This window comes from Haemorhous mexicanus, chromosome 17, assembly GCF_027477595.1.
Source record: "Haemorhous mexicanus isolate bHaeMex1 chromosome 17, bHaeMex1.pri, whole genome shotgun sequence".
Taxonomy (NCBI): domain Eukaryota; kingdom Metazoa; phylum Chordata; class Aves; order Passeriformes; family Fringillidae; genus Haemorhous; species Haemorhous mexicanus.
In genome coordinates this window covers 7,820,913-7,845,285 of record NC_082357.1, presented here as the reverse complement: position 1 = coordinate 7,845,285, position 24,373 = coordinate 7,820,913, and the positions used below count along the sequence as shown (strand labels likewise).

Sequence of the window (24,373 nt, the reverse complement as noted above, 5' to 3'; positions counted from 1 at the left end):
GAGTCAAGCATGTTATTCTTGGGAGGGAGATGTACACATCTTATGGAACAGGCTAAATACTGGCTAATACTGAAAAACCTGGCACTGCCTGAAAGAACAGCCCAATTCAGATCTTCTTTTCATTCACAGGGCAAATTCATCCGCATCAACTTCGATGTGACGGGCTACATTGTTGGAGCAAACATAGAGACTTGTATCCTTTGCAGTGAGCTGCAGCAGGCTGGGAGGAAGGCACATAAACAAGCTCGTGGCATGTCTAAGAAAGGCAAACACTGCTGAGGCTGCTATAAACAAAGAGGGAGGGAAGTGGCCTTGTTTGTACTGATATCAGCTCCTGTCCTGCTCTCAGTTTTGTTTCCAGGGCTGTTTTCTCAGTTATAGGAAAGGGAGCTATTCCCCAAATACAGCTTCAGGAACTGGGCAGCCCATACCTAAGGCAGTGACAAGGGATGTTTTTGTGTCCAGAGGACTTGTCTTGCCTGGGTGCTAAATACTAACTGCTGTGTCAAATGACACACCCAGAGCAGTGAGCTGTGTATCAGTAACCTTGATGTACTTTTTCAGGGAAAATGGACTGAGAAATTCAGCTCAGTCTGACCTTACTTGTCAGGTATGTTGCCTGTTCCCTTGGTATGTTTATGAGCTAGGATATTTTAATGAACATATAATATGCAGGTGGTTTCCTCAGTGTTGCACTGCTCATCTTTGCATATAGAAAGAGTCTCTTGCTCAAATAAATGAGAAAGAACGATGCAGCTATAAAAGTACCTTATCCCTTGAATGTAGCATCAAGCAACAAACAGTTTATCATTCTGTTCTTATTTTGACAACTGATCTTTAGAAAAAAATCATTAACATTTGAACATTTTTGTTCTTAACTGAAGTTTTATCTACAGCACTTTAGTTTTTAAAGAGTGAATCACTGACTGGTATCAAAATACTTACATTATTGATAGCTTCATTTTTGTTAGCTTATGGTCACAAAAATGGCCCATAAATATAACTTGATTTTTTTTTTTTGTTTTATACCTACAATATACCTCAAGAACTCTTTTTTTCTAGCAGCCCCATCATATGTTGAAAGAATTATATTAGTGCTTCATTTTCAAAGTGGTATGAGTTATATTGTGACTATTAGTTTTAGATCTTGGATTTTAGAATAATTTAGGTCTATTTTGCTTACTGCCATGATTACCAGCATTTACCCTGCAACAGCAAGTAGGAGATTGATCTGCTTATTGTGGTAAGCATTATATCAATACCAGAGCTCCTGCCACAGAATGAGACACATATTCATGTTAGACAAGTACATGGCAATTTCAACAATGCTGTTGGTGGTTCTGAGGCTGATGGCACAATTAAGAAAGGATTGAATCATGTTATTGATTTTTTTAACACACTTTGCAAACAGATTTGCTTGAGAAATCCCGTGCAATTCGTCAGGCTAAAGATGAAAGAACATTTCACATCTTTTACTATTTGATTGCTGGAGCTTCTGAACAGATGAGAAGTAAGTTCCTTACTAATGATTCTCTCAACTCATTGAATAGTCTGAGCAATGGCTTGCCTAAGTATTTATCTTAATTTGTGTAATTACATGTCATTCAATCCTTACTATAAATAAACAGCCATAGAAATAGCTATGATAGCTATGTATTTTAGCTAGAGAAAACAATTTTCTCAAGTAAATTATGAGAAAGCATCAATTCGTGTCTCCACCTATTTGAGGCAGGTTGTTTGTAGTTTACAAGATATTTTAATTTACAGGAGATGTAGACCCATTCAGATCCCATCTTGAATAATATCAAGAAGATAAATTGGGAAGAGTTATTAATTGCTTTACACAAAAGAGATTGGGGGGATCCAGCAAGAATATCAGCTCATTGTTTTAATATAAATTAAGAGAATTTCTTTGCCACAGCATGTTACTACACTGTGAAAGGCACAGCTTCAGATGTGTTGGCACATCATGGTTCAAATATGACATATTTCCCTAAATCACTCATTGCTAAAGAACATATAAAACAATGGATTACTCTGTACTTCCCCTGGCTTTTATGTTCCTTACCCAAGAATCTGCTGTTGGCCATAGAATAGGGTTGAATAGTCTGTTAGTTTTGCCCACTTTGGTTGTTACTTTGTTCCATTCTTATTATTATGGGCTATGAATCCCCACAGGGAGAGGGACAATTTTTGAGTAGGTTACATATGGCACTCAATAAAAGGATTTTGGGAAGAATGGCTCAGATTTGAGTCCATAGGAAACAAAATTGCCCCAAAGTGCAGAGATGTTCTCCAATCACTAAAGAAAACTAGAAAATTAATACCATCAAAATAGTTGCTAAATAGTTATTTTTGAAAATATTTGACAAAACCCTAAACTCCTCATAAAAGCAGATTTTTCCTGTGGTGATAATTTTGGGGTTTTTCTGTTGTTCCTTAGGAGAATTCATGAACCAAGAGCATTAAGTAAGTGCTGTTAAATAAAGCTTTTCTTCTTCTTTTTAGATGATTTGTTGCTGGAAGGCTTCAACAATTACACCTTTCTATCCAGTGGCTACGTGCCTATTCCTTCTCAACAAGATGATGAAATGTTCCAGGAGACCTTGGAAGCCATGAAAATTATGGGCTTTACTGATGAGGAACAGACAGGTGAGAATTGTGGTAAACACTGTATTCAAAATACACATCTCTAAGTGACACTACAGATATAGAGATGCAAATGCAGAGGTTAATTCTGTCCATAACTTGTGTTTATGAAAGGGAATATTTCTCATTGGAACCCCTACATATCCAAAAAGAGATTACTGAGTCTAAGCCAAGTCTATCAGTAGTAATGACCATTTAAATCCATTTTTCAGAACTTTACAACAACTAGCATGAAAAAGTTGCAAAATTATCTGATTTGTTTTTGAAGGAAACTAAACAGGCTCAAATAGCTCAAATGTACTCACTGATTCAGAAAAAAGAGAAATAAAAACAAAGAGCATGAAACAACAGCTAAAGAGTCTTGGAAATGTGGACCTGCCAGAGACATCCACCTGCGCAGCTTTTACCTCTCAGTGCTGCTGGGAGCGTGCTGGGCCCTCGGATGCAAATTGCCATGTCCCAAGTGACACCTGGTGGCAAAAGCAGCGTCCTGCCATTGCTGAGCCTTGGAGCAGCGGCAGCAGCAGAAGAGCACATCCCATCACCACAGTGACCGAGGGGGATGAGCAAATCCCCAGCCTGGCTCAGTCTGGATGATGGTGCTGGTGCACACTGCTCTGTTCTCCTGCCAGTACTGCCATGGACAGCAACATTCTCCACTGCAGCAACAGCAGTCATTATTTTGCTGTCTGAACCCCTCTGATTTCGTGCTCTAAAAAAGAAGCCCATTAGGACAATATTCTTCTCCTGCATAAATTAGATAAATTTACAGATAAACAAATAGAACTCCTCGAATTGATACAACCTCATCTGTAACACATCATTAGATTTTACTACCTGAGATTAGGTGGCATCACGTTTATGTATATTTTACTTATCAAACATTAATAAATACCTTGTCTGGATTTTGACATTATTCCTTTTAAAGACATGTATACATTTGATTTTAGTTGCACAACTAAATATCCCCATGTCCCTGAATAACTGGACATTCAGAAGTGCCACACAGTTTTGAAGCTGCTGGTAATTCGGGTTTTTTTTTTTATTTTAAAGACTCTTGAGTGACTGAGCAGGGAAGATGCTACAGGCACTGTGAGTGGGAGACAAATTCCTGAGATGTGAGGATCTGCCTGGGAAGCCAGCATAACTTACTTGAGGTGCTGGTGTTCCCAGACTGGCCCATTTGCTCCACTGCACAGATTGTGGAGATTTTTGCTCAGTCAGTTCTCAAACTCCTGCAGTTTTAAGGCACAGGCCTTTTAAACAAGCCTTACTCTTTCCAGAGAGGTACAGACTATCAGAGACACTAGAATGCTATTGCAGAGAACAGTGTTTTCAAAACATGGCCATTCTGTTCCTCATTTCTATGATCTGTTTCTCTTACAGCTATTCTGAGGGTCGTTTCATCTGTCCTACAACTGGGTAATATTGTCTTCAAGAAAGAGAGAAACACTGATCAAGCTTCTATGCCAGATGATACTGGTATGATTTTCCACTTCAAAATTTAGTTAACATCAAGAAATTAATAAAATAGCAACTCTTTATCAGTATTTTTTATTTAATTGCTATTATCTGTGTAGCACTCAGGCTTTAAAATATAAACCATGCTTAAAATCAGCTCAATTATCATTACCTTTTCTGGTAATCTTGAATCCATAAATTGACGAACAGTGAATTTGTTGCTTGGATCACAAATGTTCCTTTTATAGTGTCATCTCTTGTATGTACAATAGAGAAGCTTTAAAGGAAGATAAATAATTCTGCATACTTGCTGAGCTACTCATATTCACACTTACTGACCAGTTAAGAGGCAATTCAGTCTGAAATAAAATCTCACTTTTTTATTCTAGCTGCACAAAAAGTGTGCCACCTGATGGGGATTAATGTGACAGATTTCACAAGATCTATTCTGACCCCAAGGATCAAGGTCGGACGAGATGTTGTGCAGAAAGCTCAGACCAAAGAGCAGGTACCACATGCACTCTGCTCAGCTCTCCTGAAGCTCTTCTCCCTTCTCCTATTTCTATTTCTCCTTGCATCTTGTCCAAAGGGAAACATCTGTTTTCTGTCTCATTTCTACAGAAATTAACAGTTAAGCAGGTTTCTTCTTTCACTTACAATCTCCTCTGACGTTTTCCAGGCAGACTTTGCCATAGAAGCTTTGGCCAAGGCAAAATTTGAGCGTCTGTTCCGCTGGATCCTGGCTCGAGTGAACAAAGCTCTCGACAAAACAAAAAGACAAGGAGCTTCTTTCTTGGGGATCCTTGACATTGCTGGATTTGAGATTTTTGAGGTATTTACTGTGGGACACAAGCTGATTGAACTCATATAGATCCTTAAATTTTAATTATTTTAATATGCAAAAAGAAATACAAAATAGCAAATACCATTTTGTCATTTAAGTTCACTCTTGAAGGTCTCTTTCTAACGTTAAGAATTCACTGCTTTCCTCTGCACAGATCAATTCCTTTGAGCAGCTGTGCATCAACTACACTAATGAGAAACTGCAGCAGCTTTTCAACCACACAATGTTTATACTGGAGCAAGAGGAATACCAGCGAGAGGGCATTGAATGGAATTTCATTGACTTTGGTCTGGACCTGCAACCTTGCATTGAGCTGATCGAAAGACCAGTAAGATTCTCTCTCTGTGGGTGGGATACTACGGAGGAATTAGTTATGTGTCAGTACAACAAGAGATCCTTTATTTCCTGGAAGGATCTGTAACCTCAGGGTGAGGAAGGTGGTGCTCTGTCTGTGCCTCTGCTTGTGATGATTCTGATCTGACACTGCTCCCATTGCAGACCAACCCTCCCGGTGTCCTGGCTCTGCTGGATGAAGAGTGCTGGTTCCCCAAGGCTACTGACACGTCCTTTGTGGAGAAACTAATTCAAGAACAAGGCAACCATCCCAAATTCCAGAAGCCCAAGCAACTCAAGGACAAAACTGAGTTCTGTATAATGCACTATGCAGGAAAGGTACTGGACAGATTGAGCTATTTTGACTTAGGGAACTTTGGTTCTTTGATACCCAAATGATCGAAGAGAAACATTCTTGTACCTGCATTGATGAGACATGGCTTTAATTATTAAATGTGCTTATTAAGTGTTTTAATTACACAATACATTAAATAAGATTTGCAAATCATGGTTGTGCTAAGCTCACAAGAAAACAAAAATTAGCATCACTGAGGTTACTGAAAATCCAAGTAATTTGGAATCTTTTTTAGCAAGTAGACTTTTTAAAGACATCAGTACATGTAAGAATAAATACTCAGCCCTCAACCCTAGACACCTCTGCACATTATTTGTCTGATTTTGTGTTAATACAGTGCCCTGTGTTCTTGGACACTCCAGATTTCTTATCAAGAACAAATTTTTCATGTAGCACTCACTGTTCCCTGCAGGTTACCTACAATGCAACTGCCTGGCTGACAAAGAACATGGATCCACTAAATGACAATGTGACTTCTCTGCTGAACCAGTCTTCAGACAAATTTGTAGCAGACCTTTGGAAGGATGGTATGAATCACAACTCTAAATCACTGATGGGGTTTAAAGGGAGAAACTCCTACCAGAACTTTTTGACAGCCATCCCTTGGTGGCAGCACACAAGTGTGAACATGATAAGCATAGAAGAGACTGAGCTAAGACATAAGAATAATGTGTTCTAAAGACATCATTAATGAAAAACTTCATTACAGAGTTTTAAGCACTATCAAAAAATTTCCTTAATATTATTCAGCAACCAAATAAAAATGATTCATTACACTGTTAAAATGTTGCTGAATATGTAAAATTGTAGCCCTCACTTAATACAGGTTATTGTTAGGTTTTATGAAGTAAAATCTAACAATAACCTCTCATGTAAGTTCTGTGGAGTTCTATTTAATTCATGGACATAATAAAATATATTCTGGGCATTCAGTTGCTCCATTCTGTCACTACTTAACAAAATCCACATTTTCATCTTTGACAGAAGTAGACTATTTACCCAGAAGGACTTCTAGTACATTTGTCAGAATGCTTCTACTGCATAAAAAATATACTGTCCTCTTTGGCAAGCTGCAGTGTAACCATGGCAGTGATGAGTGTGGTGTGAGGCAAGGAGAGTTTATATAAACTGTTCCATTCTTTCTTTTCTATTTTAGTGGACCGTATAGTTGGGCTGGACCAAATGGCCAAGATGAGTGAAAGCTCACTCCCCAGTGCCTCAAAAACCAAGAAAGGCATGTTCCGTACTGTTGGACAGCTCTACAAGGAGCAGCTGACCAAACTGATGACCACCCTGAGGAACACCAACCCCAACTTTGTCCGCTGCATCATTCCAAATCATGAAAAAAGGGTAAATTTCAGATGCTCGGTTTTCAGACTCCTGCCACGTTACTCCTGCTGAGCTGCTCGCTGCACGTGGCAGAGCTGAACGATGTCTTCAAGCACAGACACGTGGTTGGTAACATTTTTGTAACCCTGTGCTGAAAATACCTTCTTCTGTTCCCTTTTCAGTCTGGCAAGCTTGATGCCCATTTAGTGCTGGAGCAGCTGCGCTGCAATGGTGTCCTGGAAGGGATCCGCATCTGCCGGCAGGGATTCCCCAACAGGATCGTCTTCCAGGAGTTCCGCCAGCGGTACGAGCCCTCAGCCCCAGCTCTGCCTTTAGCAGGGCTGTGCTCCTGTCTGTCTGTCTGTACCAAACCACCCAGTGTGTTTCAGCCTCCCTAACATAAGCATCTTTTGGCAGATACGAAATTCTCGCTGCGAATGCCATTCCTAAAGGATTCATGGATGGGAAGCAGGCTTGCATACTCATGGTGAGGAAAGCATTTTTGATCCTATTACAATCAGGCCTATGCTTCTTATATAAAAGCATTGAGACTGAACAGAAATGAGAAGTGATTTTTAGTACCCTAAACCTCAGCACTGGAGTTAAGAAATATCCCTGTTTTCCTCCAGATGAAAGCACTAGAGCTTGATCCCAACTTGTACAGAATTGGACAGAGTAAAATCTTCTTCAGAACTGGTGTTCTGGCTCACCTGGAAGAAGAGAGAGACCTGAAGATCACAGATGTTATTATCACCTTCCAGGCTATGTCCCGAGGCTACCTAGCAAGAAAGTAAGAATATGTGCTGACAAATAGAATGTTTTCTGCAGCAGAGTATCTGCAGGGGCCTTTAGTGTTCCATGTAACAAACTAAAGATACTGAGACATTTCATTATTAGTTATATTGCATTAGAATTCATGTCCAATGAAGGTTTCACCTCCAGCCCAGAAAAGGCTGATTAGTGTAATTACTGGGAAGCAGTTACACTGTGAGGCTGCTCACACCCCTCTGTGCAATAAGCTGAGACAATGATCCATCATTTAAACATTTATGTGTTTGTACCAGTAGGAAAAGGAGCATTCTAAGCCATGATGGGAGTCTTATGCATTACAAGTAGCAGCACCCCTGGCATCTATAAAACATAAAATAATTTCTTCCACAGCTTCAGTGTGGAGCACTGATCATCTAGCATGATCTCAGTTAATGTACACCACAAAACTATCAACAATAATACCTTTTTTTTCTGTATACTATCAAGGCTTTCAAATTGCCAGGCAAAGAAATATGTTTCAAGAATGATAATCAGTGCAAGATCTGAGTGCCTGTGTGCTCTGGAAAGGTGTTCACACCCAGAACCAGATCTATACATCTGTGCCTACCCATGGAATGCAAAACTAAAAAACTAAAATAAAATACCAGACAGTTAACCAGAGTTATCACCCTTCCTCAGGAAAGCACAGGCACTGTTAAAGCAACAGAAGAATTTGTGCCAGACTCCCCAAACCATGTGGCTCATCAGCAGACTCTCATGCCAGAGTTTCTTTGCTTAATGTGTATACCTTGCAAACACCTTCTATTCTCAGACTGAACCAATTTGCTTTGTGTTTCTAATCACAGAGCCTTTGCCAAGAGACAGCAACAGTTGACTGCAATGAAGGTTATCCAAAGAAATTGTGCTGCCTACCTGAAGCTGAGGAACTGGCAGTGGTGGAGACTGTTTACTAAAGTGAGTGACTGCTATCAGTAAATCTCTCCTCAGTTTTCCAAAAGAAATGAAATGCACATGATACCAAGGTACATCTTTTCAGGCATACTCCTTGTTCCAAAGCCCATTGCAGCTGGTGGCAAGAGCCCCATTAGTTTCACAAAATTTGGGGTTAGAGATACCCTGGATAGTTCTACAATGCCATTAACATTAAAGTTGGTTCTAACTTGAGATGAAAACAATCTAGTTAGGCAGAAATTCATAAAAAGGCAGAAATTCATTTGCATGCTTGGAGACTTTTTTAATTGCCACAACATGAAATAATTTCACAGGGGTGGATAATGAGAACACCGAGTAAAATGGAATTTTCCAAACATCCAGAGTGATGTATCTATGGGGAACCAAGTAGCTTGGGAATTCCTAACTGGGACACTAAACATCTTCCTGCTAGGAACTCATGCAAATTAAGTCTATTTTCCTATTAAAGAGGCTTGGGTGTTTCAAGAATGGCCTTCAGTTTGGATTCAGATTTCTTGCTTGGATTGATAGCAATCTCCTCTGCAACCAGAAACAGGCAGTAACACACAGCTGTGTGTGCACATTGCCTTTCTATGCAGATATAACTTTTGTACATTATCAAGGGATGAAAATAGGCCTGGAGACATTTCAAAAGTGACACTATCAGAGGCAGAGGTGCTCACAAGGCCCCAGGAATTAACATAGAGACAGCCAAGAGCAACGCTGCTGAGGGTTGGGGCTTTAAAGATATTCCCACCAAGCTTGGCTGGACAGTATCTGTCCAGTCTTGAGAAATGACAAAACTACCATTACTGCCAGTCAGTCCTTGAAGCACCATGCTCAGCAACACAAATACTGACAGGAAATATTAAAAACACCTTTCCATTTCCAGGTGAAACCACTGCTGCAAGTCACCCGCCAAGAGGAAGAAATGCAGGCCAAGGATGAAGAGCTACAAAAAACTAAGGAAAGACAACAAAAAGCAGAGAGTGAATTGAAGGAGCTGGAACAGAAACACTCACAGGTGATTTACAGCTCTGAGCCTCTGGGAAACACTAGGTGTTCTTTTACCATGTCTAGAAGCTGTTATAACAAAGGTGTCTCTCTCCTTTGCACTCGTGATTGTCTTCATAGCCATGGTCTAGAGCAGACCAGCTCCCAGTGCAGACAAGCTCCCAGTCACTTCAGTAAAGGCCCAACATCCACACAAGAATGTGTGCTGGAGCTGCCTGCCTGTAACCCAGCAATGTCCAGTAAAACAACCAACTTGCACTCCAAGCTCAACTTCTTCTCCATTTAATTTGTGCAGCTTGTTGAAGAGAAGAACCTCCTGGCAGAGCAGCTTCAGGCAGAAACTGAGCTGTATGCTGAGGCTGAGGAGATGAGAGTCCGTTTAGCTGCTAAGAAACAAGAGCTGGAAGAGGTCCTGCATGAGATGGAAGCCAGAATTGAGGAGGAGGAGGAGCGCAGCCAGCAGCTTCAGGCAGAGAAGAAAAAGATGCAACAACAAATGCTGGTAAGGAGAGATAAATGACAAATGCAAACAATAACTTGGATCTCTGTGGGACACAACAGAGACAGGAAAACCTCAGATCCTAGGAGAGTGCTTGCTGTAGGATATATGGCTGTGCTACTGAAGGAAGGACAATCAATTGATGCTCTTTTCTCCAGAGTTCTCTCCTTCCTCACCTCAACCCTAGTATTTTCTCTAAAACATTAACAAATCTTTCCTTCTATGTTGTCAAGTATTACAGATTGTCTAGTTCTTAATAAAAACAACAAAGTTTACAACATGCAGTAATAAGCATTAAGCATTTCTTAAGAACTGTAGAAGTAGTATTTTATTTCTAGAATTCATGTTTTGTGGGTTTCTTTTTCCCCCCTAAAGGACCTTGAGGAACAGCTGGAAGAAGAAGAAGCTGCAAGGCAGAAACTGCAACTTGAAAAAGTAGCAGCAGATAGCAAGATAAAGAAAATGGAAGATGATATTCTGGTAATGGAAGATCAGAATAACAAGCTAAGCAAGGTGAGTTCTGGGTCCACTTTCTTACTCTGAAAATAGAGAAAACCTCTTCCACTAGAACACCAGGAATATTCTTGACTGTCTAATCTCATGGATGCACAGTTACACCAGACCATCAGTCTGGCCTGTATCAAATGCATTTTGGATAATTTTTCTGTGCTCATTTAAACAATCCAAAATTGTGTAAAACTACTCTGAGACTTGCTGTAGCAACAATATTTTCAAGCAAAATATTTACAGCAGTCAGGCACAATCAGTGGAAGACATGTCCTCTTATCCAAGAGCAGACTAAGTAATTTTCTTGGTTTTTAAGTAATTTCAACAAAACTTCATGATTAAGAATGTCTTCCAGTACTTTTTAAAAGGGAATGCTCCTATAAACTGGGTCCTGTACTTAGCAGCCATCAGAGAGAGAACAAGATTCTAAGAGCAGCAGCTTAGAGAACATAGAAGTTATAGACACCCCTCCATAGCTCCTCTGTAACTGAAAAATTAAAATGTATCACTACAATCTCAAGAAACACAGCAGAAAAGGACAGTCTCTTGGACATTTTTGGTTGGCAAAGAGTTGATTTATGATCACCAATGACAGACACGTTTGCTAACAGAAATATTTTATTTTTCTTAAGGAAAGAAAACAACTTGAGGAAAGAATAAGTGATCTAACAACAAATCTTGCAGAAGAAGAAGAAAAAGCCAAAAACCTTACAAAGCTCAAGAACAAACATGAATCTATGATTTCTGAACTTGAAGGTAACATGAACAATAGTCAATTGGGGGTTTTGTAGAATTTCTTCTTTTTCCTTGGCACAGAACAAAAAAACCTCAACAGAATCTGGAGAGAACTTTTTAAAAAATGTGTGGGGTATTTCCAAATTTTTTATGTTGAACCCAGTTTGGTGATAATCACCAAATACCCAAATGGTGCCAAACAACAGAACTTTTTATTCCTTATATATAAAAGAGTAGAGAGAAAAATGAGGGGGGAAAATGCTTATGTTGGAGAAAGAAAGATAAAGAAATTATTCTTCAGGATGGCTAGGAATAAGGCATTGCATGTTGCTCCAAAAACACAGTGACTTGTAGTTAAATGCATGGCCACACTGGAGGCCAGACCCATTTGTTGCCTGAGTTTGAGATCAGATTAAGGACTCCTGGCACTACCACAGTCTGGTGACCAAAATCCCTCCCTTTCCAGTGCGGCTGAAGAAGGAAGAGAAGAGCAGACAAGAACTGGACAAAGCTAAGAGGAAGCTGGAAGGGGAGGCAAATGATCTACATGAGCAGATTGCAGAGCTCCAGGCACAAATTGCTGACCTGAAGGCACAACTGGCCAAGAAGGAGGAAGAGCTGCAGGCTGCTCTGGCCAGGTACTCACTCCTGGGTCTGCACACGGTGGAAAGCCCAGGCTGGAACTTATCTTGCCCCTTCCCAGACACTGAGAAGCTCCAGCCATGAATCTCATCTCTCAATTCATCCCCTGCATGTGCTTCCCCATTTTCCAAATGTCCTTTTGTGAAAAGTAATTATGCTATTGTTTGTCCATAGACAAATAATCTATTTTATTAAATTACCCTCAGGTATCAATGAAAACTGCTCTTCCCATAGGCAAGGGCAGTGCTGTCAAGTATGATGAAATGTAACAATCTACTTCATAGGCCACAGGCAAAAATTAATTAAGAGTCTGATCTTGATCCACTCCAGAATGTCAGTGAATTTTTTTGTATAAATTGAAGAGGGAAAACACTCAACCAAAACTTGCTGAATCAACTAATTAGCATCTCCAGACATTGCATCCAGTAAAGCACAGCTGTCTGATCTTTTTTGCATCAGTCTCCCTTTCTTTGGCACTTTCTTGCACAGAACTTATAAATCTTCAGTGTATACTGACTTCCTCAAAGTGAAATATTTATAACTTTTTTTAATTTCTAAAATGAAATATTCTTTTTTCAAAAAGGCTTGAAGATGAAACTACTCAGAAGAACAACGCCCTCAAGAAGATCCGTGAATTGGAATCTGTAATTTCTGATCTCCAAGAAGACTTGGAGTCTGAAAAAGCTGCAAGAAACAAAGCAGAAAAGCAAAAGAGAGACCTCGGTGAAGAGCTGGAGGCTCTTAAGACAGAGCTTGAGGATACTTTGGATACCACAGCCACCCAGCAGGAGCTCAGGTATGGATATGTAGCAAAAGGGGCTAAAAGGAATGTCCCCAGGCTCAGTTCAGTACTGCCCACTGGCACTGCAGTAGGGCTGGAATGCTCTGTGCTGCTGCTGCTCCACTGATGTGCGTCGCCTTGCAGAGCAAAGCGCGAGCAGGAGGTCACAGTGCTGAAGAGAGCCCTGGAGGAGGAGACTCGAACCCATGAAGCCCAGGTCCAGGAGATGAGGCAAAAGCACACTCAGGCTGTGGAAGAGCTCACAGAGCAGCTGGAGCAATTTAAACGGGTAAACAGAAATCCATCTCATTGAAAACTACCTCCTAGATAACACAATTTCCTCTTAGAAATCATCTTTATTCACTTCTTCACATGCTTGTAGGCTAAAGCAAACTTGGATAAGGCCAAACAGTCCCTGGAGAAAGACAATGCTGATCTGGCTAATGAAGTCAGGAGCCTGAATCAGGCCAAACAAGATGTGGAGCACAAGAAGAAGAAGCTGGAAGTACAGCTGCAGGATTTACAGTCCAAATACACTGAGGGAGAGCGTGTTCGGACAGAACTCAATGAAAAAGTCCATAAATTACAGGTAGGAAGGAGTTTGATGCTTTGCTGTGACACGGTGGGACTGAGAAGCCCAGTTTATACTGTGAGGGTGTATCTAGAGGAATTATGGACCTGCAGCCAAAATGCTCATTTTTTGTCACTTAAACTCCTACCTCAATTATCACACAATTAATCAACTACAACCACTCCATCTCATGGAACTGGGAGCTTTTATTCTCACCACCCCTCTGTACATGTTGCAGTCTGTAATGCCATCACTGATTCAGTGACCATGATGCAGATCTGACAGCTTCTTTCTGTTTGTTCATTTCTGGGTGGTGGGGAAGATTGACAGGTGTGTGGCTTTTGGAAATGTATTAGACAGCTATTAAACACACGTGCTCAGAAAAGATGACAACAAAAGGAGAATGCTCACTTAGCTACAGTTTAAGAAATAATTAAAGGTAATTTTAAATGGTTCTCTGGTAGATGTTCAATGTCCAGATATAGTAATCAAGCTTATTGTTACATCTTGTTCATAGCTGCAGTAAGCTTTACTTTATTTTAAGCTGGTGGATAAATAAGAAAATATAATCAAATGCATCAACTTCTGTCAAACTTGGGAAGAGGAAGGAAAATCCATCAAAAATCCCCATTCTCCTTTGCAGTTCATTGCAATGAACATACTTTTATTGCTTTATGAATATAGATAGACTAGATATAGAATAATAAATACTATGGTAAACTAGGCGAAAATAGCACTAGATAAGATTTCAGATAAATCCAAGGAAACTAAAGTTTAAGGAAGATTTTGAAGCTTTGCAAAATAACTGAGTTTATTCTCTGTGCACAGGTGGAGGTTGAAAATGTCACCAGTTTGCTCAATGAGGCAGAAAGCAAAAATATCAAGTTGACCAAAGATGTTGCAGCCTTAGGATCTCAGCTACAAGATACACAGGTAAACTTGCATCCAAGATCAGCTCACCTACAATGTTCATAAAATGCAAAATAAAAAGACCTAAACTAATGACTGTCTTGCCAACTGATGTGGTGACTGCAGGAGCTGCTTCAGGAAGAAACGCGGCAGAAGCTCAATGTGTCCACCAAGCTCCGCCAGTTGGAGGATGAGAAGAACAGCTTGCAGGAGCAGTTGGATGAAGAAACAGAAGCAAAACAAAATGTGGAGAGACATATTTCAACATTGACAATACAGGTATCAGTACCATAATTAAATCATTAGCTCCATCACTGAGAGCTGTGTTGGCAGTTCCAGAGGATCTGTAGAATTATCCTGGCACAGCACACAGATCTTCAGGGAATTTGTGCTGTTAGCCCAGATGGCACCAGTGGTGCTCCACAATGCAGGCAGCAGTCCCCCTGTCCCTTAAAATGTCATCCCTAGGACAGGTACAAATGCAAGGTAGCTCCACACATAGTCGTGCACACAAGGCCTGTATGTGCATCCTAGGTCTGTGCTCTGCCTCATTTTATGAAGGCTGGGTGATGGATAACTGTCACCAACTTCACAGAGGTCAGACTAGGAAAGCTCCAGGTCTTAGCTGTCTCCTGGCCAAGTTTTTGTCTCTCTGGCAAGTTTTGTTGTCACAGCTACAAAAATTTGTCCTCTGAATTCAAATTTCAGCTCTCTGACTCTAAGAAGAAGATACAGGAATTTACCACCACAGTAGAATTCATGGAAGAGGGCAAAAAGAAACTTCAGAAAGAAATTGAAAGTATCACACAACAGTTTGAGGAAAAGGCTGCTTCTTATGACAAACTGGAAAAAACCAAGAACAGACTCCAGCAGGAGCTGGATGACCTGGTGGTGGACTTGGACAACCAGCGTCAGCTGGTCTCTAACCTGGAGAAGAAACAGAAGAAGTTTGATCAGGTATGGACTTTAGATTCTCCCTTGCTGTGTTATCACCTGTCTGGAACTCACAGAGTATCCATTGGGACAAGGGGACAAAAAAATTAACTAAAATTTAACTATACAAGAAATGGGTAATGTTGTATTTATGTGCCTTTATCAAAAGCAGAGATTCTTCTCTGTCATTAACAACTAACAAGACAGCTGCAGTAGAAAAGCCTCTTTCTAATGACCTCCTGTATTAACACTACCTTTTCATAGATGCTAGCAGAAGAAAAGAACATCTCCTCAAAATATGCAGATGAAAGGGACAGAGCAGAAGCTGAAGCTAGAGAAAAGGAAACAAAGGCTCTGTCCTTGGCTCGAGCACTTGAAGAGGCTTTGGAAGCCAAAGAAGAACTGGAGAGAACAAACAAAATGTTGAAAGCTGAAATGGAAGATCTCGTTAGCTCCAAAGATGATGTTGGCAAGAATGTAAGTTTTGGCCTTAGAACAATCTCCACAACAATAACAAAATAGCAGCTAAAACAAGATTGTTTTCAGTGTGGGAAAGTCTCTGCAGCACACAAATCCATTCAGCAAGATCAGATATTTCATACAAAATTCAAAGGTTATTCCATTTGTGTCCAAACTTTCAAGGGACTTGGCAAAGTAACTGTAAGCTATGTTTATTTTTAACAGAACTTCAAGCATGAAGAAGATTCTAACTGATTTCTAAATAATGTATTAGTTTATTACACTTCTTTGAAATGGTAAACTCTGCAAATCTTATTTTATTAGTTATATTTTACTTTGCCACTTGGCTTATATTTACTTACATAACTGCAGCAAATTTCCACTTCTGCATTGCCAATCACTTCTTTTATTACAAATATATGATTAAATCACTTCTAATACTAAATAAAATAAATTACTATATTTGACTAGATGAAAAACTAAAGAATGGGATAAAGAGAATCTTATTATTTTAAGACAGTTTTGCAAGTACAAAATAAAACTAATTTAGCATTTTCAGTGTAAATTAGTTGATTCATCGTCCACACCTGATAGTTTCAAATGTGGCCTACACTGCAGGTATACTGTGTATAACTAAAATTATTCTTATTTCTCATAACAAATCTGTTAAATTCTCATTGCTTGAAAGGTCCATGAATTGGAGAAATCCAAACGGACCCTTGAACAGCAAGTAGAAGAGATGAAGACACAATTAGAAGAGCTAGAGGATGAGCTACAGGCTGCAGAAGATGCCAAACTCAGGTTGGAAGTTAATATGCAGGCTCTGAAAGGCCAGTTTGAAAGAGATTTACAAGCCAGAGATGAACAGAATGAGGAGAAGAAAAGACAACTCCTCAGACAGGTACCATTCCCAACTACTGCCTTTGTAAATATCTAACCAAGCCAGCTGAAAGGCCCCAGCCTAGAGCATTATTAAAGCACCTCACTAACTATAATGAAAAAAAAGCATTACATTGCCAATGGTGATTAAAAAAAAAAAAAAAGGGTTACAGGGTTATTGTACTAAAGAAGGCAGGGGGGTTCCCTGTTTCAATAGCAGATGCAGAGTTACCAACAGATGTAGCTATTTAACTCTACAATCAATATAGTATAAAACATATTAATTGCTGTTTCTGACAGTCAGAACCACCTTCCCTGTATTCTCAGTGCAAGTGAAAAAAGACAGCTTCTAATATATCTGGAGATGAAAACAGGATAAAACTTATTTGTACAGGAGTGTTGTGACTACAGCAAGGACAACTGCTGTAGTCATCATCTTGTAATATACATATTTCCATTAATACAGGACCCAAACTGCTGAGTCCTTTCAAAAACCTTTAATTTTGGGACAAAATGGAAATCTGTTTTAAGTGCCAGGGAAATCAGAGTTAACAGAGATACGGGGTCTGTATACACTAATCAGACAGAGTGTTTAAGAGTCCCCAAGGACTTTGCTAAACTGAACTTGTTTTCCTTAATGATCAGCTCCATGAATATGAAACTGAACTGGAAGATGAGCGGAAGCAACGTGCCCTGGCAGCTGCAGCCAAAAAGAAGCTGGAGATGGATGTTAAAGACCTGGAGAGCCAGGCTGACTCTGCCAACAAAGGTCGGGAAGAAGCCATCAAACAGCTTCGCAAATTACAGGTAAGCAACCCCAAAGAGACAGTTTTTCCCACTGCTGTGTCTTATACAGCCACAACACAGAAGTTAGGTGACATCTGTGAACTTGATGCCCATTACAGATGATTGGTCAGAAGGGAAATTTTAACTAGAGACTGACACATTCAAATATCAGTATTTGAATGCTCAGTTTGAATGACAGTGGAAAAATCCAGGGCAAAAGATTAAAATCATAAATTTCATCATGGTAGAGAGCTTACAGATTCTCTAGCTAACACTCATCTGCTACTGACTTACCCATATGGAGGAAAACAAAGATTCACATGAAGAGAAAGGACTATAAGATAAAATCTATAACAGGGCTTCAACACTTGACTCTTCAGCATAAAAGACTGTTCAGAAATCAGTTGTCTCTGAATTATCACGTTCCTGTTTCTATTTTAAACCTCCATATCAACTGTTCTGTCACACTCTAACAACTAAACAATAAAAATTTTCTCAATCAGAAACATTAAGACTCTACATGTACTCAAATATTCAGAGGACAACAGGCATTACAAAAGATGCAGTGTTCAAGTGGAAGCACTGCCCTCCTTGGAACAGCACTTCAGATCTTTCCAACATGTGCTACTAGATCTCTGCAGAAAATATCAGCAGCATGATGACAATGTAACTGTGTATGTGTTCTGTTCCATTCACATTTCTTTCAACTGAAATTGTAACAAATTTGTTATTCTTTTCAACAAGGCTCAGATGAAGGACTACCAGCGAGAGCTGGATGATGCACGGGCTGCCAGAGAAGAAATATTTTCTACAGCCAGAGAAAATGAGAAGAAAGCAAAGAGTCTGGAAGCAGAACTCCTGCAGCTTCAGGAGGTAAAGTGGGAAACCTACAGCAGAATGAAGGAGATTACACATGGCCTTCAGTAGCAAAACAGAACTGGCAGTGAAGTAATCTATCAGCTCTTACAGACTGAACTTGTAACAAGTTCCATGTGCTCCACACACTCCACTAAAGCTGTTGGATCTACATCTGAGCACAGTCAGACTGAGCTGAAAAAAATCACCTTGGGACAAAGTACAGATCTCCAGCCTTAAAGGGAAATGAACTGTATGATCCAACACAAATTGTTTTCAATAGCAATAAATTCTTGAGGGCTTAGTGCTATTATTCCTACCTGTATTAAATGGCCATCTTGTGACTAAAACAAATAAAATAGAAACCCACTGACAGGCTGGATAAAGTGTATTTCATTGTACTTCCCTAGGATTTATGACATGACAAGAATTTATTCTGTTAACAAAACCCATCTCATACCAGCTTTAGAAAATTTACAGTCCTCTGAATCATGCTATAACTATTAGAACATTTACTCATTTCCTTACTATGCTGCTTTTTCTATTTCTCCAGGACCTCGCTGCTGCAGAAAGAGCTCGCAAACAAGCAGACCAGGAGAAAGATGAGATGGCAGAGGAACTTGCAAGTGCTGCCTCTGGAAGGTAGGAATACACCAAATTACACACAAGGCTCTGAATGTGCTACTAATGCTGCCAAGAGAAGTTTTGCTCTGTTCCCAACAGCCATCTGCCCTTGACAAGACAACATGCACTCATATGACTACTTCCATTGAAATATCTAGTTATTTTCTGAATTATTGGCAGTTCATAATACAATCATAACATATGGTCAGAGCCAGAACTACTCACTTTTTAAATTTAAATTTCCAGGACAAGCCTTCAGGATGAGAAACGGCGCCTGGAGGCAAGAATTGCTCAACTGGAGGAAGAGCTGGAAGAGGAGCAAGGCAACATAGAGGCAATGGGTGACCGCATGAGGAAAGCAGTACAGCAGGTACAGCTCATTCCAGCACACGGCACTTTCTGTTCACATTCCAGCAAAAGCTACTTGTGGTTCTGAGTATCTGGAGGATTGCCTTCCCAAATTGCCACCTGTCATTTGTCTGAAAGCATAAAACACTTGTGACAGCATCCCTTCCCTCCCTGCAGGCAGAGCAGCTGAACAATGAGCTGGCAACAGAGCGCTCAACTGCACAGAAGAACGAAAACGCTCGGCAGCAACTGGAGAGGCAGAACAAAGAGCTAAAGAGTAAGCTGCAGGAGATGGAGGGAGCTGTGAAGAACAAATTCAAAGCCACAATTGCTGCTCTGGAGGCCAAAATTGCTTCTCTCGAAGAGCAATTGGAACAGGAAGCCAGGTACTGGTCTCCCAAAGGCACCGCTGTCCATTTATTGTTTCAGTTAATGAGACAGAAAATAAACAAAGGCAAGCAGGATTTGTGTCAGCAGGCTCTCAGTGCCACTAAACTTGGTAAAGTCTTTTTCTCACTTAACTTTCTGACACATGGCAAGTAACTGGAGCTGCTACAGTTTCTGCTTAAGATCCATGTTATTGCTGAAAAGTTCTACTGGTACCATAGGCAAGGATCTGCTCCCCTACATTTTAGAGTTACTGCCCTATGACTCTGCCAGGTCAATTGCCATAAAACATTGTGCCCCTTGCTAAATTATTTCTTCAGGAAATCACCTTGTGCTTCAGAACATATCTCCTGGAGCACCTCTAACATACAGCAGACACATATATTTGGTGTTGTTTGGCTCAGAAGAATATGCATTAAAGTTTTCCTTAGAATTCAAATTCACCTGTTAAATTCAGTAAAACCTTTAACACAGGGGTCCTTGGTGCTGGTTTCATGAGCCACAAGCCCAAGGCACGTGGAGAGTACAAAGCTTCCACATCACCAAATGCTGCTCTGTCATTGCAGAGACAAGCAGACAGCAGCCAAGACGCTGCGCCAGAAGGACAAGAAGCTGAAGGATGCACTGCTGCAAGTGGAGGACGAGAGGAAGCAAGCAGAGCAGTACAAAGATCAGGTACAGACTGTCACAAGGCTCTTAGTTGAAGGCACAGGAGTTTTTAGGTTTTGCCCTAAGAAAGGAAGACTCCATGCTGTGTCTCAAGCAAATGCCCTTCTAGAAAGCAGACTGTATGCTTGGATTCTATGCTGGGAGAGCCAAAGTCCATTACTAAAAGACGGGACGATATCATTCTTCCATGCTACATCAAGTGCCAAAGCACAAGTCCTTGTTAATCAACCAGATACAACAGTCTGACTGCACAGCAATATACAGGACTGTGGACAATACCCTTGGTGCAACATGAATAGAGATGCTGAACATATTTTACATTAAAAATTTAGCTTTATCTAATGCAAATCTATCTGTAAGCCCAAAAAGCAGAGGTAGGACTATGCAGAAAAAGAAACAATGAGGTTGTGTCTGAATACAGTAAATATCAGCAAAATAAACTCCCACAATGCCAAGTTATTTTCAGGCTGTAAGCTTCCATCTTTGATTTGGGTCATGTTTCAGTACAACTCCCAATGGAAGCATGAAATTAAAACAAGGAATATAAAGTATTACAAATTAAAGCATTACTCTGAAATCTCCCTTTAGGCCGAGAAGGGCAACGTACGGCTCAAGCAGCTGAAAAGGCAGCTGGAGGAGGCTGAGGAAGAGTCCCAGCGCATCAATGCCAACCGCAGGAAGCTGCAGAGGGAGCTGGATGAAGCCAATGAGAGCAATGAAGCCCTGGGCCGGGAGGTTGCAGCACTAAAGAGCAAGCTCAGGTAGAGTACCCTTGTTTGGGATAGCCCTTCCCACTCACTGACAGCCTTGAAATTTAGAGCAGAACTACCAAAGTGGGAAAAAGCCTGTCAGGTGAGAACGGGCACTGCTAATGCTGCAAAGTTACTCACTCCTTGTGTTAGTTTGGCACTCAGAACAAAAGGCTGAGGTCAGGAGTGAAGTTCATTTCATAGACTGCAGCAGCCTCAGGATTTCAGCTGAGATGAACTGTGATAACATGGCACAGGCCTTACTCTTCTCTAATCAAAATCCTTTTGGCTTCAACTGGAACAGAATTAGGCTTGGTTGCTTTTGAAAACACCCTTTATATAATGGCTGTATCTATTTGTACAGAAGCAGTCACAAAAGTGTAGAAATGCTTGTGCTTTTCACACTTTCACACATGCACAACTCACACATAACGACTGTGAACAGTCTTGGACATCAAAGGCAGTAAAAAGAAAAGCACATTAAATTAATCTTATTCCAAAGTCTCTTTGGACTTCACCACTATGGGATTCAGTGTCATCAGACCAAGGAAAAGATTAAAACATCCCTTTGCATTTTCTTGTTAAAACTGCATGGGAAAAAAATAAAGCTGTGATCAGTCAGCTACATCCCTGAGTTCTGCACTCACAGGGTTTGAAAACATGAGCTCACTGAAATAAAGAGGCTGACTTGAGTTATAAAGAAATTGCTCTATCTGCATCACTATACCACAAAATTTTGCCTTCGTCCTAAGACCAACAGTACATCAGATGAAAAACAAGAACCTGTCTACCTGTCTTCTCAAAGTAGCTTGCCAGACTACTTACCAGTAACATGCTTCAGTGTTCCTGGATGTGGATTCCCCTCCAAGTGAAGGGTTGTGGATGCAGCAGCCTTTTCCATTAGCACCACCTTGGGTAGTTACATGCTCCTGGCTGCTTTATGAAGCAGTGGCTGTGTCCAGCCCTTTTACATAGAACACCATATAGCTCATTTTTGTTTTATCTAAATGTAATGTAATTGGCTGTAATGTACTTTGTTTAATTATTTAAAAGTAATTACCTACCTCTGATCATGACCATGTGCCTAGTCTAACTGCCCAGGACTCTTTATCTCTGTTTCAGAGGGACACAGGAACCTTCGCATGACTAAGCAGGTACCATGCCTTCAACTTTGCAGCTAGCTTGTATTGCACAAATTTCCATTTTCTTTGGCCCTGGTTAAAATTATGTGAGGTTTCTGCAAACTGTGAAGGCTTGGATATCTTGGCATTAATCTGTTTTATCAAAAAAGACAAATATTACAATAATTTAGCTACCATCAGCTGTTCATCAGTGGTACATCTTTCTTACAAGTAGGTTATGTACTGACATAGACTTAACAATGTTGCATTCTCACAAGCTCTACCACCAGAGTACCTAAGCAAGTACTCTGATTTTTTTTGCATGATTTTTTTTGCACATCATTTTTGTGCACTACCACAAAAAGTAAATTTTTTTCATATAAAATACACCGATGATTAGTAAAATTGATTAAAAGGACTAATGAATATGGAGTGTCACAGCATGTCATTAGAATTTCACAGTATTTCTTGTCACAGTATTTCTTACTGTAATGCTGACCTAAGGTAAGAGCCCATCTAATGCACCTGAGATTTGGGAAGACCATACTTGCATGTGATTCATCACACACCACACAATCACAAACAAAAGAGAAAGTCTTGCCTTTCATTACATAGCACTCTGTGCCTGTATTGCTTACAGAGAGTTATTACTGAGGCTTTTAGAGCTATTTTACAGACATTACATTGCTTGTTTACTGTATTAAAACATAGAGCACGGACACAGACATTAAAGCTGACACTGTAACCTAGCACAGCATTATGTTATACTTATTAGCACATTCTCTGGACACAGGAATAATACCTGCACTGCAAAAATTAAAGAGCTATTGCCTTGTAATATTTGTATACTTTCAATTTTATTTATGCTGGATTTTGCTGTGAATACACAAATATTTAAAGATGATGTCTTGTCCTTGCATGTGCCTTTTAGTCAACCTAATATTTCCAGTCAGACTGTTACTCAAGCACCACTCCAGTAGCATTTGTTGAAAGGCAGACTAAATACAGAGGTGCTGAGCAAACACTGGTGCTGGAGGCTCATCCCAGATCCACACACTGTTCCAAAGGTACTAATACCAATGATCACCTGAATGTTATCAAACACATCAACTTCTTTAAGAGGAACAGATATAAACAAAAGGTTTTTATCCACAGGGCCAATACCAGTTTAAAGAACTGGTAAGTTTATGCATACTGCAACAGTTTAATAAGTAGTTAGTGTAGGATAAGGAGTTCACTTTGTAGCCAAAACTGTAGTGCACAATTTGGTGAGACTCTTGCTGTTATTCCCTCCAGTCTCATGTTCTCTTCAGTAAATTACTGCAGCACAAATGACTTGTGGGTAACCAAGTCCACAAACAGAAGTCCAAGGGGGTAGAGAGCTCTTCCTTTATTAACAAGAATTAACAGATTTATTAAACTAATTAGAACTTATTTGCTAAATAATAAGAAATCTCTGCTGCTGTAAAAGAGGAGACCCTGCTGTTAGACCCTGCTAAGCACACACCAGAACAGAAATTACACACCCCTGTGTTCAACACATGCCATCAGCACCAGAACACAACCATGGTTAATTATCAGCAGGTCTTACATGAAGCTTTATCGGCTAGCTAATTGCCTGCTCATACTGAAGTAAGTTTAAGGGCAGAATTATGGAAAACAGACTACATGTCACATTTCCATCTTAGAAATGCAGATTCATGCCTCTGAACTAAGTCAGTCCAGCCAATGTTCCTACACTCATATGGAAGGCTGAACTTTGGACTTCACTAGCTGCTTCAGAAAGGGCACTGGCTTAGTCTTTTGCAAGGACAAGACAAGCCTTTAAATATTTAAGCATGATTGCTGTACCCAAAAGTGCAGTCTCGGATCTATTTAACACCAAATTAGTATTTTTGGCACAATATCCAGTAATCATGAATTTATGTTATTGCTTATATCTGTGGTCTCAAGCCTTTACAAAGGTTTGCTTAATGAGGGGCAAGTGAGAGGCCATTTCACAAAACTGAAATGCTTTACAGCACATTAGCAATGGAGGCCATGGGACAAACCCATTGTCTGTCTCACTTGCTCACACCTCCCCAAAAATTAACCTTGAGCACCAAAGTGTCCCTGTCTTGGGATGTGCCTATGAAATATATGGGGATGGGGGGGAGATGGGAGAGGAAAAGGGGATAAAGTGGGAAAAGCATTTCCTGTAGGACACTTGCAC

General features: G+C 40.2%; 1 protein-coding gene across 4 annotated transcripts in view; it reads left to right on the top strand.

The window, feature by feature from the left end:
- The window catches only part of MYH11 (myosin heavy chain 11), a 55,064-nt gene that overhangs the window by 29,367 nt on the left and 1,324 nt on the right, over positions 1-24,373 (top strand). For 2 of the 4 annotated variants that reach the window (XM_059861468.1, XM_059861467.1), the window contains 34 exons: positions 130-193; positions 1,412-1,510; positions 2,509-2,652; positions 4,036-4,131; positions 4,500-4,618; positions 4,790-4,942; positions 5,109-5,282; positions 5,453-5,626; positions 6,055-6,169; positions 6,799-6,992; positions 7,154-7,275; positions 7,389-7,458; positions 7,601-7,761; positions 8,588-8,696; positions 9,586-9,717; positions 10,003-10,209; positions 10,582-10,719; positions 11,346-11,469; positions 11,915-12,086; positions 12,674-12,886; positions 13,016-13,160; positions 13,254-13,460; positions 14,271-14,375; positions 14,478-14,630; positions 15,060-15,308; positions 15,549-15,761; positions 16,432-16,644; positions 17,268-17,429; positions 18,153-18,281; positions 18,817-18,905; positions 19,134-19,257; positions 19,413-19,621; positions 20,189-20,297; positions 20,880-21,052. In XM_059861468.1, the coding sequence (XP_059717451.1) occupies positions 130-193; positions 1,412-1,510; positions 2,509-2,652; positions 4,036-4,131; positions 4,500-4,618; positions 4,790-4,942; positions 5,109-5,282; positions 5,453-5,626; positions 6,055-6,169; positions 6,799-6,992; positions 7,154-7,275; positions 7,389-7,458; positions 7,601-7,761; positions 8,588-8,696; positions 9,586-9,717; positions 10,003-10,209; positions 10,582-10,719; positions 11,346-11,469; positions 11,915-12,086; positions 12,674-12,886; positions 13,016-13,160; positions 13,254-13,460; positions 14,271-14,375; positions 14,478-14,630; positions 15,060-15,308; positions 15,549-15,761; positions 16,432-16,644; positions 17,268-17,429; positions 18,153-18,281; positions 18,817-18,905; positions 19,134-19,257; positions 19,413-19,621; positions 20,189-20,297; positions 20,880-21,052 (5,060 nt within the window). Of the gene's footprint in view, positions 1-129; positions 194-1,411; positions 1,511-2,508; positions 2,653-4,035; positions 4,132-4,499; positions 4,619-4,789; positions 4,943-5,108; positions 5,283-5,452; positions 5,627-6,054; positions 6,170-6,798; positions 6,993-7,153; positions 7,276-7,388; positions 7,459-7,600; positions 7,762-8,587; positions 8,697-9,585; positions 9,718-10,002; positions 10,210-10,581; positions 10,720-11,345; positions 11,470-11,914; positions 12,087-12,673; positions 12,887-13,015; positions 13,161-13,253; positions 13,461-14,270; positions 14,376-14,477; positions 14,631-15,059; positions 15,309-15,548; positions 15,762-16,431; positions 16,645-17,267; positions 17,430-18,152; positions 18,282-18,816; positions 18,906-19,133; positions 19,258-19,412; positions 19,622-20,188; positions 20,298-20,879; positions 21,053-22,162; positions 22,195-24,373 lie in introns of all 4 variants that reach the window. The other 2 variants (XM_059861470.1, XM_059861469.1) reach the window with 2 other exon arrangements.